Source organism: Cotesia glomerata, linkage group LG3 (genome assembly GCF_020080835.1).
Source record: "Cotesia glomerata isolate CgM1 linkage group LG3, MPM_Cglom_v2.3, whole genome shotgun sequence".
Classification (NCBI taxonomy): domain Eukaryota; kingdom Metazoa; phylum Arthropoda; class Insecta; order Hymenoptera; family Braconidae; genus Cotesia; species Cotesia glomerata.
In genome coordinates, this window is record NC_058160.1 from 9,451,799 (window position 1) to 9,474,119 (window position 22,321).

At 28.2% G+C, this 22,321-nt stretch overlaps 2 protein-coding genes across 2 annotated transcripts in view; one reads left to right on the forward strand and one right to left on the reverse strand.

The window, feature by feature from the left end:
• The window catches only part of LOC123260515, a 98,789-nt gene that overhangs the window by 65,258 nt on the left and 11,210 nt on the right, over positions 1–22,321 (reverse strand). The gene's annotated exons all lie outside the window — the stretch shown is intronic.
• Positions 5,503–6,162, forward strand: LOC123261888 (tigger transposable element-derived protein 4-like). Its single transcript, XM_044723751.1, has one exon. It carries the CDS (start codon positions 5,552–5,554, stop codon positions 6,002–6,004), a length of 453 nt encoding a protein of 150 aa, XP_044579686.1. The 5' UTR covers positions 5,503–5,551; the 3' UTR covers positions 6,005–6,162.

A 22,321-nucleotide genomic window follows, 5' to 3' on the forward strand; every position in this document is an offset into this window, starting at 1 on the left:
AAATTATAATTGACGGTGCAATTCGTGCGGTACCATATTGACGAATCGCTCACTAATGGCATATTAATTGCATCAACATCCAGACGAATGGTTCGTTTATTCACGCGAAATCCATTTCCCCCCGTTAGATTCTACATACGTGGATTTCATACTATTATAACTATAACTAAATGTGTGTGTGTATTTAGAATTTATGTTGGATTCCAAAGGTCTAATCATAGTCTATTCAAGATTACCTAGATGATATCTGATTAGCAGCGCGCGGTTTGTGGAGAAATTTTTTTTTTCATTCAACATACTAATCGATTTAACAGTGGCTTAATTGTTTGTTCAAAAAATTAGAGAAGTAACTGAGTAGATAAATCTATTTTATGTCAGACGTGGATAAATTTAGTACTTAAAATATTTTTAAAAATTAATAATTTGATAAAAAACTCAAAAGAATTTTTTTTGTATGTTAAATTAATTATTTGTTTGATAAATTTTAATAAAAATCCAAAAAAATTAATATTACATTTAATTGAAGAAGCAATTAAGTAGAAAAATCAATTTTATGTCAGACATTAATAAAAAAAGTCAATAATTTTTTGTTTCGATTTAATAAAATAACTAGCAACGTTGCAGTCACTATGTGACTGCCGTGACTTGTGAACTATAAATAAATAAAATTTTGCTTTATTAAATAATGACTTTTGTTAAATTGTACTGTACTTTTTTAACTATTGACGTTTTTAAAGATATAAGCTCATCCCGATGTTATACTACTCATCTACACCTTTATTGAGTACCCACATGCATTTTGATATATTTTTCATATACAGAGTGTCCCAGAAGTAACGAACGCCATTGTAGCATCTGATAAACAAAATTATTCTGAGACGAAAAGTCCTTAGCCATTTTTTAATCAGACGCATAGATAATTAATTATTAATTAAAATAACGTCCTTTTATGCGTTAGAGAGAGAGCTCTAGTGTCAAGTCAAGTGCGTTCCAACGAAGATGCTTGCACGTGTGAATGTGTAAGTAAATATGTGTGACTACGTTGCCTATAGAAACTAGTTAGTCATACAGTTAGTTGTGTCTTTGTTTGGCACATATTTTACTGGACACTGGCGCTCTCTCTCTAACAAATAAAGAGACATTATTTTTAATTAATAATTAATTATCCATGCGGTTAATTGAAAAATGGCTAAGGACTTTTCGTCTCAGAATTATTTTTTTCATCAGATGCTACAATGGCGTCCGTGACTTTTGGGACACCCTGTATTCATATATAAAATATATGAAAAATTGATGTGGGTACTCAAATGAAAGGTCTCGAATAGTGTAATGTCGGAGTGAGCTTATATCTTTAAAACTGTCAATAGTTCACAAGATGCAAGGTAATTTTTTAATTATATATCTAGAGATAGAGAATTTTCGAATGCAGCCTAAAAACTTATCATCGTAAATTGACTATCGATGAGAATGATATGAAACCTTGAAAAGGCACAAATTCAAATCAAGAGATTTGTAATTACACTGAATTCCACTAAAAAAACCGATTTTATCTTATAACTATCCTGGACACAAAATTTTTCTTATTTTTTTAATAATATAGATTATTTGTTGTAATAATCAATTTAATATTGACTTAATTTAAAAAAAAATTTTTTTTTAATTTATGATAAATAAATTAAAAAAGTAGGAGTAGAAAAATCAATTTTAAGTCAGCCGTGATAATTTTAGAGACTATTTAAACTATTAAAAAAACAATTAACATAAAGTTTAAAAGAGTCAAATAAAAAAAAAACATTAATTTGATATTTCAATTAATTATAAAAGAAAAAAAGTAACTGGAGTAATTTTTATCGACATGAAGCTGTTATTATTATTGAGACAAACGACCCCATGAATTATAAAGGCGTAACAATTTAAAAAGGTGTATGAGTAGATAAGGCCATTAATAGTCAGACGGCGGTGTCATAATGTTTGTTATTACGATAATAAATAACCAGGAAAAAAAGGAATTAAGTACGGCGATATTTAAACATTTTGTCGGGAGTTATTACACAAGGTTATAAAAGTATAGGAGTGTAAAAGTGAAAACTCTGGACGTGACTGATAAGCAGAAAATGTCCCCGAGGAAGATCATGGAAGTAAGTAAGCTCTCGCCTGTGATCCTTGTTGTTCAATATCTTTTTCTTTTTATTTTTCTTCTTGTTCTTATTCTCATTCTCAGTCGTATTTTATTTTTTAGTTTTTGTTTCACCTTCTTCTACATTCATTTTTGGCCCAGGAAGTGAGTACCAATCTTTGTCCCTAGGGCGCCGGCTCATAAATCAGGGATGCGTCTCATTCTCTTTCTCTTTTGCGCGGCTGGGTGGGGCTCGACGTTAGCAACCAAAAGTTTTACGTTAACCCGCCTGGAGAAGCATTAAGAGCTGCCGAATAATCGGGTCTACTGGATAACACCACTCTATATACATTTATATATTACATTTATCTAGGGGAGCTCCTTTTTCCGATAGTTCTACAAATATTTAACTGACTAAGTAAATAAATACTAAAAATAAAAATAAAAAAACAAAACTAGTTTTTTATCTTTGCCGGATTGTAATTCTATGCAATGGGAGCTTAAATGTATGACTTTTTATTTTTATCCAAAATAAAAATAATAATAGTAAAATTTAAACTTCAAAAATTTAAGCTCGACAAATTTATTACTTTAAATTTGAATCCTAAATTTTCTCATCTGCAAAAATTCAAAATTCAATGCCTTGTAAGCCTCAGAAATATGTCAAGACCCTTGACAAGAGTATAAAAGCTCACAAATATTAATTGGACGAGATTTTGTCAGGGTTATCAATCAGCAAAAAAATAACCAGCGGATTGTAACGACGCGATCGGGGTCGATTGAACCAGCGAGCTCTTATGCGGCGGAACCTAATGCGCACGCAGCCTAATCCTCCAAAGATTTTTTTCCCAGACTTACAATCCTCACGCTATTATTTCTTTAAAAGAACTATTATATTTTACGACCGATTATTCCACCCGTAATTATTTAACCCGTCAAAACACACCCGAGTTATTTAAAACTGTTACATAATTTTAACAATTTATTGCACTTGCGAGTGCTCCAGCGCCTCGATTGCCCGCCGTTGTTCTTGTTCCATGCGGTCAATTGTAACACTAGCCTCCACTAAATTTAAACAGTTTAATAATAAATTATTTGATATAATTATACTCGGTCGCCAGTACAAAACCGAGAATTCGGACATTCGAATACCGAAATATAGAAATGAGGTCCTAATAATTGTAAATATAGCTTACGCTATAAATAATTACAGATTAAAAATAATTTATACTTTTTATTACTCTATACTATGTTTTATTTTTCCAATTAATTTAATTATAATATAATTTGATTTTTTCCACTAATATATACGTCAATTAATATGTTTAATGAATCAATAATTAGTTAAATATTTTATTCAACTTATAAGCTTCTTAATAGAGTCAAAGAAACAAGTTTTATTTTAGATTTAAATATTTTTAAAATGAACTTTCCTATAGTGAGAAGATTAAACTACCATACGCCACCTAACGGAGATATTAAAAACTAAATTTAATAAAAAAATTATATATAGGTATATATTAGCATATCAGACTGTATATAGACGTATTAAGTCATATAAAGACATATCAAGCCATATATTTTGTTTGATATATATTAGCTATTAATAAAAAAAGATATTTATCAATTTTCAATAAATAATTTTTTAATTATTAATAAATTTAAAATTTCTTAAAAAAAAATTTATAAAAAAATAATATTTTATATTTAATAAATAAATTAATGTATTAAAAATTGATAATCCTTCTGTTTTTTAATTTTAAACATGAAATACTTGGACACATTTATTGACAATGGTCGCTGGCGTAATTGAATACTTTCACTTCGACAATAAAAATTTGTAAGCTTTCTTAGAACAATAAAATAACAAAAAAATGAAATATTTACAAAGCGGGTAGTTAAAAAAATTAAAAAGTGTAAATGATACTAAAATTAAGGCGTTTCCCTTTTAGCACTCGGCCTGACGGTTTGCGGGGTTAGTATAGATGGGGGTATTGAAAGACGATCGATCCGCGAACGGCTCTTCAGGTAGAGAAAAAGTTTAAGAAGAGAGAACTCTGGAGAAGGACAAGTGTATAAGTAAAGTGTAGAGCAAAGAAGAAAAAGAAAAAAGGTTCCTTCGCTTTTTCAGAAGGGCTTTAAGAGCTATGAAATAGAATGAGATGATGATAGCTCTCTTTTAAATGACACGTGATATATTCAGGTGAAAATGTCACTCGCCGATAATTTGTCATTATTAAATTCAAGATTTTCGTCTTTGTTATTTTCTTCCCCTCCGCTCAAGTAAATTTGTTTCTATTTTGCGATTGTAATAACAAAGATGAAGATCAAGATGACTGATGATTTATCGAGTCAATGCTTTGAGGTATAATGAAAAAAGTTTGCCAATTTAATTTAATGATCAAAAGTGGAGTTGACATTTAGTGTTATTAATTTAAAGACTCACAGGCCAAGTTGTCATTGAGAGAATAATTCAACTTTGGTGGGTCTTTTTGTCAGCGCTATTTCAATAGAAAAGAAAATAAAAGGGGAAAGGACTTCACGAAAAATTCTGTAATTAATTATCCAACGGATTAATTTGAATGATATTTATATTAATATTTTTATCATATATGTCTCGACGTATGGGCTTAAATTCTTTTATGAAAAAAATTTAATTTTAATAAAGAAAATGTATAAAAATTTTATAAAAATAATATTAACTAATTAATCATTAATTTTTTTCAATATTTAATTAAATTAAGCATATTTTTAACTTCATAAAATATTTTTTTTTTATTTTAAATTTACTGAAATTATAACTACATAATTTTTCAATTTAATATAGTTTTATTATTAAAATTTTTTCATGAAAAAAAAATTAATTTAAAAATTTTTCAACATATTAATTACTCACAACGTTGCAGTCACTATGTGACTGCCGTGACTTTTGAACTATAAATAAATAAAATTTTGCTTTAATAAATAATGAATTTTATTAAATTGCAATGTACTTTTTTAACTATTGACGTTTTTAAAGATATAAGCTCATTTCGATGTTACACTCATCAAGAGCTTTCATTTGAGTACTTACATGCATTTTGATATATTTTTCATATATACATATATATAACATACAGTGTCAACTCTATATAACGTTACTCTATATAACAACAAACTCCTTAAAGCGTCGAAATCACTTGTTTTTGGTTGGTTTAGCTTGTCTTTCATACGATACACTCTATATAGCATTACACTCACTCTCAATAACGACAACAATTAAGTGGCATCATGGATACCGAACTTTCTAACAAATTCTTTCTTTTGTTTACAAATTGGAATAGCTTATGCACGTGTAGACTGTTGTTGACCATGACTCATAAGTAGGAGTCATGGATTATCTATACCTTATCATTATCATATTCTTAGTTGTTCACAAGCTTTCAAACTGTAAACATGGCTAATAAAAGAAAATCACTGTGCATTGACGAAAAAATTTTAATGATACGTGCAATAGAAACTGGAGAGAAGATAAGTGATGTTGGCAGACGCTTTGGATTTTGTCACTCTACCGTCTCCACAATATGGAAAAATAAAGAAAAAATTCTCCAAGCAGAGGACAAGGGGAAATCTTCCAAAAAATTAAAAAAACCTAAGTACGAAGATTTGGATCAAGCTATACTATCATGGTTTCACCGACACCGCCAGAATAATATGCCTATCTCGGGGCCGATCGTGAAAGCTAAGGCAGAGAATTTTGCTAAAGAACTTGGTTTAACTTCTTTCAAAGCATCAGAAGGATGGCTCGGAAAGTTCAAGCAACGTCATCATATCAACTATGGTAAAATAAGTGGAGAAGCACGAAGTGTTGATACAAATGTTACTTATGATTGGATTAATAGATTGTGATCAAAATTGACAGAAAAATACACCCCAAGTGACATTTTCAATGCTGATGAAGCAGGAATATTCTATAAGTTGACTCCAGATAAAACTCTGAAATATAAAGGGGAAAAGTGTGTGGGAGGAAAGCTCTCCAAGGAACGTATTACAGTGCTTGTGGCGGCTAATATGGATGGCACAGAAAAAAAAAGTTGATGGTAATAGGCAAATCGAAAAATCCGCGCTGTTTCAAGAACATTAAAAAATTGCCAGACGTATAAAGCTAATAAATCAGCTTGGATGACCAGTCAACTTTTTGAAGAAGAAGCACGAAAGTGGGATGCAGAATTAAAGGGACGGAAAATTTTACTTTTTATTGACAACTGCCCTGCCCACCCGCTTATATCAAACCTTGAAAACATAAAGTTAGTATTTCTCCCTCTAAATACGACTAGTGTCTTGCAGCCAGACCAGAGTGTAATTAAAAGCCTCAAGGGTCACTATAGAAAAAAATTATTGATGGAGCTAGTCGAATCTGAGGGTAAAACTTCTGTTAATAAGCTGCATGCAATAAATTTTTTATCTAAAGCCTGGGAAGAAGTGACACCGACAACTATACAACACTCTTTTCGACATGCTGGACTTTGTACTCATTCTACGAGTGATGAGGTGGAAACAGAACCTGAGTTAGATGACGACCTTCCATTAACTGAGTGGGTTCAAAAGTTTAACGTGGCAGGAAATTTTGAGGAAAACCCTCAAACCTACATCGAAGTAGACGACTGCCTGCTTACAGCAGCTTCACTCACAGACAAGGAAATTTTGGACTCAGTGAGAAAAACTGAGGATCAAGAACAAGGAGATGAAGAAGATGAGACAGATGAGCTTGAGCCTCCGCCGAGCATTAAAGAAGCTCTGGAAGCAGCTAAATTATTAGAAAAATATTTCCTTTATGACCAAGATCTCTCAATATCGCAAGATATGAATAAAATAATTAAAAAAATACAACAAAAATATTGGTGCAGCAAAAGACGTCAGACAAAAATAACAGACTATACACAATAGCGTTGTTAATAAATAGTTAAATAAATAAAATTGCTTTATATGCACATAACTAAAATAAAAATATAGTCTAAAGTAAATTTTTTTTTCCTAGCTCTAATTTTTCTTCTCTCTATTTAACGTTAACTCTCTATAACGTCATAATATTCACGGTCCCTTCAGTGACGTTATATAGAGTTTACACTATATATATATATATATATATATATATATATATATATATATATATATATATATATATATATATATATACATTAGGGTGCGCCAAAAAAATCGGATATTTTTTTTTTTCACTTTCCGCTCAAAATATCGTAGAAGATGTCGAAACAAAAGGCTTGTCCAGAGAGTTCTTAATTTTAATTTTAAGAGGTCCTCCATTGATTCTGAAGTTTTTCCCATTTAAATAACACGGGAAAAAATTTTTTTTTTCATTTTTACTGCCGCAACGCCTGAAGATTTCATTTTTTCATAAAATAAACTATTAGACCTCATTTGGGATTAAATTTTTAACAAAATATTTCATTGGGTCATATTGCTACCATCGAAGCCTAACTTTTCATAAAGCTTTACAGTATTAATTTTCCCCAAATTTCGTGTTCTTCATAATTGTTAGCTAAACTATCCAAGATAGAACAAAAAGTCAAAGAACAATTTTATAGTCCATTTGACGCACTACAAAAAACATCATAATAAATTTTTTGTATCATCAATATTTTCAAAGTTACAGACCAACAAAATCCTATTTTTCTAATTTTTAGCTTTGTTCAAGTGAACCATCGATAAAAATACAAAAAATTTGGTTCTTATTTTTTAGTACATCAAATTTGCTACAAAATTGTATAAGAAAGATTCGTTGTCTCCGCAATAGCTCAGAGTAACAAGCCTGATAAGTCATATTTTCATAATTTTTCAACTATATTTTCTAAATTATTGACGATAAATGACAAATTTCAATTAAAAATTTAAAGTATATTTAATTCTCTAAAAAGTTAGCCTAGATTAATTTTTTGCATTATAGCTTGCTTAATAAGTCAACAAATATTATTGTTATTTATTTCGTTTTTAGTCTATTGAGGTTATTTAACCAATCCTCAAGACAACCCTGATTAAGTAAACATATTGAAAATGATTTGACACATTCCACTCCCACAAGATATATTATTAAAAATAAGAAAATTGAATGATTAACAAGTATTTAATATAATAAAAAATCTAATCCTTTCTGATGTTTTTTATTTCTTTTTTCGCATAAGAGAGTATTACCGAAAAATTATGTTTTTTTTTAAATACTTCAACATTTTCATGATAGTATTTTTATTTTTATTGTGCGTTTCTATTGTATTTTAAGTTATTATTTTTTTTTCGTATCTATTTATTTATTTATTTATTACCATTGCTGCAAAAAAAAACATAATTGTTCAACAAATTACTTTAGTCACATAGTAATCCAGGATAAAACCTTCCGTATCTAACCTTTCACAATTTTACATCGTAAAACTTATTACATTTTTACTAATCTTTACGACATATTAAATTATAAAAAAATTTTTTATATTCCATATTTACGTGTTCATATTAATATTAACTTTTGTATGGAACGTTTCACTTTCTGTTAAAAAGAGTTATCATTACTGGCTGAGGTTTAAAGTCAAATTAAAATTTTCTACAGAATTCTCAACTAACGCCCTCTGAGTATTTATTGACTTTTTGCGTAATTGATCAATTATCCGCTTGAAATCAACAATTAGAGGACTCTATTGTCTTTCATTATAATTGGTCCTTAATTGAGGTTGGTTTTTTAATGAATCATTATCGTATCAACAATTATACCAGTTTATTGATGAACAATGTCTTGTAAAACAAGTAAAAATTACATTAACTTGGTTGGGTTCGAGTCAAAAACTTTAAGTGATTTGAAATTACCCACGAATCGTGATGTTTTATGTTTATTTTTCTATAAACATCGAACAGATAAACTATTCATTCGCGAAAGTGCTAGATTTGTTCTGTGTGAGGTTATCAAAGTGTGGAATAAGTTCACATTACCAGGAAACAATTCACATCGTTCAATTGGAAAAATTGAAAAATTACATAAAAACTGGCAAAAAACTCAAGTACATAAAGCTCGCAAAAAATCTCCCGCACAACAATTGGCCGAAAAAACTTTTATCAATTCTCTCGACAAACTGTTCGATATTGCACCGCAGAATGTTTTGACAACATTAAGCTCACCACAAAGGAAAGTTTTGATTGCTAGTCGGGAAATTTGCAAACGTAGTCAGTTGATAAAGATTTCAGCTAATATTGAAGATGTACAAAATACATCGACTTTTTGTGTGGAAGACAATTCAAATTTTATTTCGATTCTTCTCACAGCAATAACTTTACAATTAATTTTTAATTTATTATTCTGTGAATGATTTTTACACAGTAAAAAAATTTTCGTCTAATTTAACACAAATATTTGTTTTACTGACTGTTTTTACACAAACTAATGTTAATTCAACATTCTAGTGTGTTAAATCAACACATGAGAATGTGAAATTCTACACACTAGAGTGTAATATTCTACACAAAAATTTTTATACTTTACGCAATGACAAAAAATTTTTTACTGAGTAAATGTACTGTGAATAGTCTATACTGACGTCATAATTTTTATATTCTTCACTTACTTGATAGACAATTCGCTCACACTTTACTAATATGCTTTATGTAATACTGTACATTACTGAAAATATACGAGCAATTTTACTAGAAATCAAATATGTGAGTTTTCGGCTATTTAAGATAAAATTAATATTCTATCATCATTTACAGTAGACCAGAAAGTTGTTAACATTTTCAAATGAGTTTGAGCTTAATGTTTATGAAGTTCTCGCAATTCAAAAGATCTTTTTTATGAGCTAATAACATTCAATTTTTTTTCTTCTTTTTTTTTTAATGATTATTTTTCTATAATTTCTATTTATAATCTCTTTGTTACCTCTTTCACAACATTCTACCACTTCTACTATATCAATTCAATCAAATCATTCTACTACTTCTGATTTTTTCGATGAGCTACCTGTTGAACCAAAACTAAAAAAATTAAAACTTATGACACCAGAAGTAGTTTCGGCAATGGATAGAGCGAATGTAAGTAGTAGACAAGCCATGCATCTTTTTTGCGCATTTGCATCAGCTTTAGGAATCAATTTAAATTATGTTTCTGTAAACCACCGTACGATCCATCGAAATCGGATCGAGATAAGAAAAAAGATTGCTGAAGATTTGAAAACTGATCTACGAGTTGCTCAATGCGTTGTCATCCACTGGGGATAAAGTCGAAAGACTTCCAATAATCTTATCGGGTGTCAATACTCAGCAGTTATTGGGAGTACCAAAACTTGACCGTGGGACTGGTTTAAACCAAGCAATCGTCATCAAGGAAATCATAAATGAATGGAATATTTCAGATCGGATTAAAGCTATATGCTTTGACACATGTGCGACAAATACAGGTAAATGAATTAGTAAACAACATTTACCTGTTCCCAAAAAAATATGTGGATTATTCCACCAAACGATGTCATTTCGACAAGACAATTTACCTATTATTTTAAAATTTTTTGAAGGTATTTTTTTTTATTAGAGAGAGAATGAAAGAAATCCTTTAAAAATTGGAGCCCTTACAATTGAGTGATGATTTTTAAAATTTCATTCATTTTTTAAATATTGTTATTTCTTCATTATTCTTATGCAAATAAGTACCAATATTAATAAAATCATGTCTGATTTTGTGAAAGCTCCAATATGAGTTAAATCGATTTTATTTGGTAAAATGACGCATATAAAAAAAGCTTTTTTAAAGTTGTAATATTGTTGCTTCGGGACGGTTGTTCTTAAATATATCATTTAATTTGCCTATTTAAAATTTTTCAAACCAGAATCATGATATTTCCAATGCCTCGTTTTCTACTGGCATCAAGTTACAACTTTAAAGAAACTAAACCTTGTGTGCAGAAAATTTTTCAGATTTTGTCATTTATGTTCATTGCATGCAACTTACTTTTAATACTGGTTCAAGAATATATTTTTTGATATTATAGTTTATACTTCCGGCTGATGATTGGTAATATTAATATTTTTAATCATTTTTATTTAAAAAGTTGATAAAGGAACATGCGGCCAATTAGAAAAAATGTTAAAAAAGCCATTATTATATTTGGCATGTCGACATCATGTGTATGAGTTGATTTTAAGAAGCGTTGTCAAAGTTGTTTGGCCAGGAGTAAGTTCTCCTAATGTAGCAGTTTTTGCACGGTTCCAAAATAATTGGAAAATCATAGACAAAACAAAATTTGAAACTGGTATTCAGGATTCAATTATAAATGAAAGAATTCACAAAAAAAAAAAAATGAAATAATAAGTTTCATTATTGATCGACTACAGGTATTTAAATTATAATCATTTTTTCTAATTATTGACATTTGTACATTAGTTTTAAGAAGGTCATCGTTTTGGTTATTTTGGAGAGTACTTTATGGTTTCGCAATAATGAACTCAAAGACAAAAACACCGACGATCATATACCAACTACAAAATATTCTATAACAATCGTAATTGTTTATCGAGCACTATTATTATCTTATCAAATTTTTCTTTTCATTGTCAAAATTCTCGTCTACATTTTTTGGTCAAATGAACCTCTTTCAGAAATAGATTTGAAAATCAAAAAATTTTAAAAATTATTTTGATTAATATTAGTTCTGATCGGGCTGAAAGGAAATATTGTGAAAAAATTCTGTGTCTCATTTTTATTAGTAGAGAATTTAAGAGTTAAAATGCTTTATTTCATCTCGAAATAGCAGCTTTTAATAAAGTTACATCCTTTCAGAACTCAATATAAAAAATTGGAAATTATTTTAATCTCCTAATTTTCTGACTTAGTAGCGTTATTCGCATAGTACTTATTTAAAACCGGATCATAGTGTTTTCTTCAAATTCTAAATGATAATTGCGGTTAATTTATTGATTAGTCACAAATCTTGATTCAGATCCTCAAAATTCAATTACAAATTTTATATTTCAGGAAAAGCATGACCGAGACGATTATAAAGAGTTTATAGAATTGGTGTTGATATTTTTAGGCGGTTCTCCAAAAAATGGAATAAGCTTTAAAGCTCCAGGACCCAACCACCATGCCAGATGGATGTTAAAAGCTCTGTACGCTTTGAAACTGTTTATGTTCCGAAAACAGTTTCAAATGAATTCCACTGAGGTAAATGGACTAAGATATGTCTGCTTATTCCTTGTCGAATTTTATATCATTTCATGGTTTCAAGCACCTTCTGCGATAAAGTCACCTAATCAAGATTTGAATATGGTTAAAAATTTATATCAATACCGTTCTGTTCATAAAAAAATTGCTGACGCAGCAAGCTCGACATTATTAAGACATTTATGGTACTTATCCGAAGAGTTAGTCGGTTTAGCGTTATTTTATGACAGTGTATTCTTACAAATTAAAAGGCAAACCGTAGCTGCAATGAAAGTGCGAAACAGTAATGCTGCAAACTCGAAAAAGTTTATTGCCAAAGATATAAGCTTGTTATTATCGAAAAATCTCTGTGATTTTGCTAGCAAGCAAATGGAAATATAATAGATCTGGTTTTTATAAAGAAAACTTGTAATTTATGCCGGCATTATCCGATTTATTAGTGTGAATTTAAATATAGTTTTATAAATAACAATTATTTACTTGTTGTAAATTACTTCAATAAGGGCTCAATTTTTCAAAAATACCTTTTCTTATTCTTATGCATTCTGTTGAAACTAGTTGCTCCTCGAATTTGTTTTTTATACTGTGTATTTAATCCTGAACCATTTATCCGAAAATTCAGTTGATCCTGCAGACCATCCCTAAAACTTTCTGCTGTAGATTATGATTAAAAGTCTTCAAAAATTTTATTACTGGAACATTAAAACGCTTTTCTAACTCAATATAGAATTTAGCATGTTTTTCAGTTCGAAAAATAGAAGATCGTTTGAAACAGAAAAGGATTGCAAAGTACTAGAAAGAATTTGATGTTTGATTATATCGAATACTTGTTAATCATTCAATTTTCTTATTTTTAATAATATATCTTGTGGGAATGGAATGTGTCAAATCATTTTCAATATGTTTACTTAATCAGGGTTGTCTTGAGGATTGGTTAAATAACCTCAATAGACCAAAAACGAAATAAATAACAATAATATTTGTTGACTTATTAAGCAAGCTATAATGTAAAAAGTTAATCTAGGCTAACTTTTTAGAGAATTAAATATACTTTAAATTTTTAATTGAAATTTGTCATTTATCGTCAATAATTTAGAAAATATAGTTGAAAAATTATAAAAATATGACTTATCAGGCTTGTTACTCTGAGCTATTGCGGAGACAACGAATCTTTCTTATACAGTTTTGTAGCAAATTTGATGTACTAAAAAATAAGAACCAAATTTTTTTGTATTTTTATCGATGGTTCACTTGAACACAGCTAAAAATTAGAAAAATAGGATTTTGTTGGTCTGTAACTTTGAAAATATTGATGATACAAAAAATTTATCCAGATGTTTCTTTTAGTGCGTCAAATGGACTACAAAATTGTTATTTGACTTTTTGTTCTATCTTGGATAGTTTAGCTAAAAATTACGAAAAACACGAAATTTGGGGAAAATTGATACTGTAAAGCTTTATAAAAAGTCAGGCTTCGATGGTAGCAATATGACCCAATGAAATTTTTTGTTCAAAATTTAATCCCAAATGAGGTTTAATAGTTTATTTTATGAAAAAATGAAATCTTCAGGCGTTGCGGCAGTAAAAATGAAAAAAAAAAAATTTTTCCCGTGTTATTTAAATGGGAAAAACTTCAGAATCGATGGAGGACCTCTTAAAATTAAAATTAAGAACTTTCCTTTGGACAGGCCTTTTGTTTCGACATCTTCTACGATATTTCGAGCGGAAAGTGAAAAAAAAAATATCTGATTTTTTTGGCACACCCTAATAAATATATATATATATATAATTTAGATGAAAAATTGATGTGGGTGCTGCCGGGATGAGCTTACATCTTTAAAAATTTCAATAGTTCATAAGATACAAGGTCATTTCTTGATTATGTATCTAGAGATAGAGTATTTTCGAATGCAGCCTAAATACTTATCATTAAAAATTGACTATTGGTGAGAATGATATGAAACCATAAAAAGGCGCAACTCCAGGTCAAGACTTTTTCAACCATACCAAATTTAACGATAAAAACCCATTTTATCATATAAATACACTGGCCACAAAATTTTCTTATTCTCTTAATAATATTGATAATTAATCATTAATTTTGTTTTAAATGTTGATCCAGATAGGCAATTTTTCAATATTTAATTAAATTAAGCATATTTTTAACTTCATAAAATATTTCAAAATATAAATATTTTTTTTTATTTTAAATTTACTGAAATTATAACTTGATAATTTTTTAATTTAATTTATTTTTATTATTAAAATTTTTTCATTAAAAAAAAAGTAATTAAAATTTTTTTTAACAGATTAATTATGATAAAAATAAACAAATTCCACGTCGAAAATTGAAAAAAAAAATGTTTTTTTTTTTTTGCATTAATTAATTTTTGATAAAACCAAAAATTTCTGTATCAAAAATTGGATAAATTTGATCTTAGACATTAAAAAATATAAAAAGGAATGATTAAGACATGAAAATTTAGATTTAGCAAACTCAAGGTGTTTATATTAACTAACATATTAGATCAATGTCATCTAGGATGATGAAAGAGAGGAAACAAGGCCAGTGGGAAGGACGCAGTGTCAGTTAGCATGTGTGACTGCTGGTGAGAAATGGCATAGCTGAGCAAATGCTAGTACACATATATAATATAGAGTATAGTACATAGTAGTACACAGTATATAGTTTCGGTAGAGTGAGAGTTGCACACACGACCCACACTTATCCACATGTCACCGGCTTCAATGCGTAGTTACGATGTTCGCGTACATGTTTGAGTTGCTTATCCACGCAGGTATACATATATTCATGGCTACATACATATTTATCCCGTGAGTGTATTGATGTGTGCCTCAAGAGCCGAAGGGTGAAATTCGAGTCTGCACCCGACAGCCCGAAACTCCTGCTTTACGGCTCCAGCAGGGCCAGGACGTTTCAAGGGGTGTAAACTGTTTTATGTCCTCAAAATGCAATCTGCCACTTAGTCACAAGAATTACTCGCTTAATATAAATATATACCAGTGATTAATTGATTTCGTGGGTTCCTTTTTTTTTTGGTATGTGGAAAAAAATTTGGTATGAAGTTCAAATTATTTATATGATGGGGGAATAAGAAGAGCGGAAGATTTTTTTGACAACGTCTATAATATTTTATGGATAGCTAAAAAAATGATTAATTTCTTTTTCGAGGTTGACTTTAGAATTAAAATAAATATTTAATCATCATTTGAAGTTAAATTTCTTTGATGTATAAAATTAGTAATGCTTGAATTTATACTTGACATCTTTTTTATTATTAAACTTTCTAAGCTGACGTAGAATTCACTAATGCCAAAAAAGGCTTATCTTCAATTACACGCCTTTTTAGCTCTGTAGAACCAAAAGAGCGAATAAAAAAATTTTTTTTCGCTTAAAATTACCGTAGAAGGTTAGAATTGTGGAAATTTACTGGAAAAATAAGAAATTAAATTTTTTTTAAGCCAAAAGGGTAAAGATAAAAAAAAATTCATTTTTTCCCTGATACACTGATAGAAGGATTTGTTTATATTTAATGAGCTTTATTAATTGTTAATAAAATGATTTTTTAACATCATCGGATTTAAAAAATATTTATTAACAGTTAATAAATTATTTATTAAAGACGATTTATTAAATGTTAATAAATATTTGTTGACAGTTAACAAATATTCATTAACAGTTAATAAGTAATTTATTAAGTACAATTTATTAACTGTTAATAAATATTTATTAATGGTTAATGAATATTTGTTAACTGTTAACAAATATTTATTTAAAATAAAAAGCAAAAATAGCAATTTTCTTTTAACACTTTTTATAACACTATAGCTGGAATATATGATAATAATTAAATTCACTAAATAAATTAACGTTTTTAATATTTAAAAATATAAAAGACAATTATGAGCTGTGATAGAATTTGGTATTTTACAATAAACAATATTATAATGTAATATAATTAATGCAAATAATTTATAAAAATGATTTTTATTTCTAAGCAATCTTCATATTATATGACATTGCAAGAGAAACAAATTCACTCAATAAAATATTCATTAATTGTTAATAAATATTTGTTAACTATTAATAAATACTTATAAATTATTAATAAATGTACTTTCCTCCCAAATAAATATTTATTGAATGTTAAAAAATATTTATTAAAATTTAATAAATTAAATAATTGTCTTCAAATAAATTAAATTATTAATAGTTAATAAATCCTTCTATCAGTGTAATCTATATTATTAAGAGATTAAGCGAAATTTTGTGGCTAAATATTTAGGCTGCATTCGAAAATGCTCTATCTATAGATATATAATTAAGAAATAACCTTATATCTTGTGAAATATTGGCATTTTTAAAGATATAAGCTCACCCCAACATTACACTCGTCGATACCTTTCATTTGAGTACTCACATCAATTTTTCATATATTTATATATTTATATATCTTTATATTTTATCTTTATATATATCTTTATATATCTTATATATATGTATATATATATACGAAAAATATATCAAAATGCATGTGGGTACTCAAATGAAAGCTTTTGATGAGTGTAACATCGCGATGAGCTTATATCTTTAAAAATGTCAATAGTTTAGAAAGTAAAATGCAATTTAACAAAAGTAATCATTAAATAAAGCAAAATTTTATTTATTTATAGTTCACAAGTCACGGCAGTCACATAGTAACTGCAAGGTTACTAGTTATACATTATACATATTTTTAAGTTAAAAAAAAAATACTACTTTTTAATTTAAAACGAAAAAAAAATTGTCAATGGTATTTACGAAACAAACAAATAACTGTTAATTATTTGCAAAGTACCTGAGTGTAAACAAAGTAGCAAACTCAGTTTTTCATCAGACACTATATCACATAATACTACCAAGCGAATGAATAGGACTTTTTAATTAGTCCGTTTAATAATTCCGTAGAAACATTTTACTCGTTTACCTCTGTTAATTATTCATGGATTCTAATAAATAATTTTATGAAATTCCCAAATAGTTATTAAATTCACGTAAATAAAATCATTAGCCCAGCAGAGTTTGTTAAAAGTATTAAACAGGAAATATAATCAAGAACTAAATAATTAAATGAAATTAATACACTAAATTTAATAAATAGTTAGCATGACACTCGCTAAAAATCTGTTATAATTTTTAAGCTAAAACTATACTCGCAAAGTAATAACCGAGTTTAGCTTAACTTATATTTCAATATATTAAATATTTCTTCAAGATTTGCTTTTTTATTTTTTCCAAGCTCAAACTAAAACTGATGAAAAATTTTATTTTATTTTTATAAACTTGTTATTCTGAAGTTTAATAGTTTTTTAACTATAAACTGAACGTATTTTTAAGTTGTTGTGCTTCAGACTCTTTTATTAATTTTTTTTTGCATGCATTATATTTACTGTGCCGAAAAAATTATTGAAACTTGACGAATATTATTATATTAATTGTTCGGAAAAATATACATATTAAAATGTACAGTTTTATTTATTTTTTTTATTACTCGAGCCTCGCTTAATAATTTATGATCGATATAATATGCGTTCTTTATGATTTGCAAATGTTTGCATTTAATAAAAAAATATATTGAACGTAATTATTCATCTCATTTCATCACGAAAATTCGCGGAACGTCAGCGCATTACATAATTATTATTAATATATTTTAGAGCTGCATAGAAATAATCTGGTAAATATTAACGCGGTTAATTACCTCTAATAAATCTCAAACTTTCACAAACTTGGTACAGTAATTTCACCGAGCAGAGTTCAGGTTAATTTAATGGTTACTCCTACGTGGAAAAATTCCTATGTCATAATTGTCAGCTATATAAATCTTTATCTCGCTCTGAAGAATTTTAGATTAAAGGGAGGAAAGAAAATCCTAGCTTTTACTAATATGTTTTTTATCATTTTTATCAATTATTAATAAAGTAACTGCGGAGAGAACTCAATTTTTATGACAGTTTTTTTTACTGAAAAATTAGATATTTTTATTTGAAATTCAATATACGCACTTACAATTTAAAAAAAAATTATTTTTGTAATCTAGATATATTTAAGTATGTATACAGAAAATTTAATGTCAGTTGGACGAGTATTTTAATTTTAAAAGTTATTCGCATACTTGTAAGCCTAATCAGAGCGTTAAAACTTCAATTAGGCTGAGCTGGACAATTTTAAACGCCTTTTTCTCAAAACTAGATTTTCAAAAAGCAAGATTTATCGAACAACAGCTGATTAGATCATTCTCTAATTTAAAAACTATTTTCTTTTTAATTATATTTTTCAGTAATTGATTGAAGGATAAATAATTCCGATAAATATTTTAAATTTTTTTAACAATTTTTCATCGAAAATCGTTAATTTTTTTTTTCAACCCGCCAATTTGTTAAAAATAGATATTTTTATAATTTCTTAGATTAATCACTGGATAATGTTTTATAATAGTGGAATTTTTTTTGATTTTTGAATTTTAATGATTCAAAGCTAAGATATCGTGCTCGCCGCAAGTAAATTTTTTTTAGAGGACCTCCCGGAGATCTATAAGAGCTAGAAAAATCATAATTCGTAAAAAAAAAAAGAACTTTTTAATAAAGTTAAAAGTTCCTACTGTGTATCTATCAATCTGTATATTAAATAATTAAATTTTCGGCCTTTTAAATGCGTATAAAAATTTAAAGTTAAAAATATTACCAAAAAAAAAATTGAAAAAAAATTTTTTGTACTTACAGTTTTTCGACTTTAATCTTTTTACAGTCTTAAAAATTCAAGTGGATAGTTTGAAAAAGAGAAAGAAAATAAAAGTAAATCTTTGGTAGTTGTTAGTCAATAGAGAGCGTGTAAAAAATAAAGTTGTTTCTTTATATATTTATCTTAAACTCAACAAGGATTTCATTTTTTTGCCAAAATTTCTTTGTCTAAAGACATTTGTCTTTAGAACAATCCAGTGGATTTATGTACGTGTGTTGCTCGTGAAATATTGAAACTCTTCAGTCTTGTAGGATCCAATAACGTCAGGACGGCCCAGAAAAAGGCTGCTGGGAAAAGGAAAAGACTCAAGTGTACGTAAAAACGGGATGGGAAGAGGCTAAAAAAGTAAAACTTAGTCGTCCATTCAAGAACGTCAAAACAACCTTCCAGAGGATGGATCGTCCAGGGACACGTCACGGTTCGATTATTTTCACAAGCTACCAGTTGTCCCTTTGAGAGTTTCCCGAATCGTTCGCTGTAAACCGAATCCGAGCCGCGATCGATCCCTTGGAGATTTAATATTTTATATAAATATCTCCTTAGACTTAGACTGAGACTTATGTGGGTATTTATACATTTTTTACAAGGGCTGGCCTTCCCTTCCCCTCACCACCAGCAAAAGTTCAATCATTCCCCTGATTGTGATATTCAATGCGAATTTTACGATTAATTTATAGAGTTTTACTCGCTAAATAGACATCTATCTGTATATTATCCCTCACAATGCTGATAATTTTCGACATTCAGATCTCTGATCCGAGGAAGGTTAACCAAACTCCACAAACCGCAAAGTGAAACCACCGAGACGCCGACGTTGCCGATTCAGCGGATACATTTGTCAGAGTTCTATTCTAGTTTAAACTATTATTAATCCACTGGATTATCTACTAAATCCCTCACATCTTACATTGATTAACATAAAAAGTTGTTCTCAGTTTTACTTAAGATTTAATCACCCTGACAGAAAAAGTATTTTAATTTAAAAAAATTATAATTGAAGAATTTTTTGTCTTGGATTTTGACTTTTTGGTTTAAGAAATTCATTTTATCTTTAGTTGATAATTTTTGTCACTTTATTTAAGATTTTTTAACTAATAGTACTTTGGATTTTTTGAACCAAGTAGTTTTTTTTTTCAAAATAGCAAACAAATCTTTGAAAAAGTTTCAATAAAAAACAATTTTAATGAAAAAAATCTTTTAGAAATTTTAAAAAATTATAATTTGTTAGAGGAAAAATTAAAATTATAAATATTTAGAAAATTTTTCACATATTAGTGAGCGTCGAAGCCCAATTTTTTTATTTTTTATGATACACTTGAATTTAACTAAAATCAAGAGAAAAATTTTTGAATTAAGTAAAATTTATTTAAACCAGGAAAAATGTCTTAATTAAAGAATTTTTGGTAAATATTTACAAGTGGGCTGAACCATTTTAATTTTCATTATTCTGAACGAAATTTCCATTTGATTTTATTGATACTTTTTTTTTTTTAAATACATAAAAAAATAATCAATTAAAAAAAAAAAGTTGATTATCAAAATTTTAACAAATTTTCAAAAAAATTCATAAATCCAAAAAAAAGTTTAAAAAAAAATATATCAAAAACATCAAAAATATATAAAATAAAAATTTTATCCAAAAACATGAGAGCCAAAATTTTTTCCGACTTTTGAAGGTAAAAAAACTATCGAAATCTTTATTTTTTTCTTTCACGACATTTTTAGTTATAAATGCGTCTTAAAAACAAGCAGAATCAAAAAAAAATTTGAAAATATTAGTTTTTCATCTAGTTATGGCCAAAAATCGGGTTGACCCCACTTGTAAATAATTACCGAATTTTTCTACTCAAATCAAAAGATGAAGTTCTTCAAAATTATTCGCTTTATTTAATTAAATTTTTTTTCTGGTTACAAATCCAAAAATTTGCAGAACTTCAATCACAAGTAACATTTTAAATAAAATATTTATCTCAAATCAAGTAATTTTTTTTTGATTGAGCGCGCTCTATTTTATATCCTATAAATTTTTCCGACAACGAGTATTAACGTCAACGTCCAAGTGTGTAAGAAGACGGTAGATGGTAACACGATCAGGTATACCTTTAATACAGCATAAATTTTGCACGAACCGTGTAAACAGCCTAGGGGTTACAACGAATGAACGCGTCTCTCAATTACTACGTCAACCCACCCACAAGTCGTGTTGGAGCTCCTAGCTCTGCGAGCGGCTCGAGCGCGTGCCTGAATATATATATACACTTATATGTATATATTTATGTATTGGTATGCATCGTTGTTGCAGCTATTGTGTAACTTGTGATCCGTTTTCCCTGGGGGATGACTTTCTCGGGCCGAGTTGGCTACATGGCTTTAGCGCGTAACTGTTTCGCGACACCCGCGGGAAAGGATTCCGCTTAAACAATATATATCAGATCCAGGCTAGTATGTTCATCCCGACACCTTCTTTTTACTCGCCCACGCCTCCTCCGCAACTTTTTTCTTCTTTACTTGTAATTTTTTTCTCGCTTATTTCTTGTGTTTCTTTTTTTACGAGTTGAACTTTTGCTGAAACGAGAGACGACTCTCTCTCCGGTCGCTTTTTCAGTTCACGCTGCCTCCAAGAGCCAGACAAGGACGCCCTCGCTTTAATGGTAATAGAGCACAGAGGTGTCTGCTTTTTATGGAAAAATCAATTTAATACACAGGGTCAGTTTGGAATTATATTGTGTTTTCTTTCTTCAACGCTACGGCTAACTTTTCTTATTGGATTTAATAGTTTTTTATTTGCTTTTTTTATTATTATTATTATTATTATTATTATTATTATTATTATTATTATTATTATTATTATTATCGATAAATAAATAATTAATTGAATTTTAGTTATTTTTTTTTTTTAATTTTGATTTATTTCATTGAAAGAAAAATGAGAAAAATTTTTCAAATTTTTGGTTAATTTAAAATTTGAAATTATAGTTGAAAAATATTTGATGCAAATTTTGAAAAATTTTTCCGTAAAAATTTTTAAATAATCTATATTATTAAAAGAATAAGCAAAATTTTGTGGCCCGTGTACTTATGTGATAAAATGGGTTTTTATGGTTAAATTTGGTATCGTTGAAAAAGTATTAAACTGGAATTGTGCCTTTTCAAGGTTTCATATCATTCTTATCAATAGTCAATTTATGAAGATAAGTATTTAGGCTGCATTCGAAAA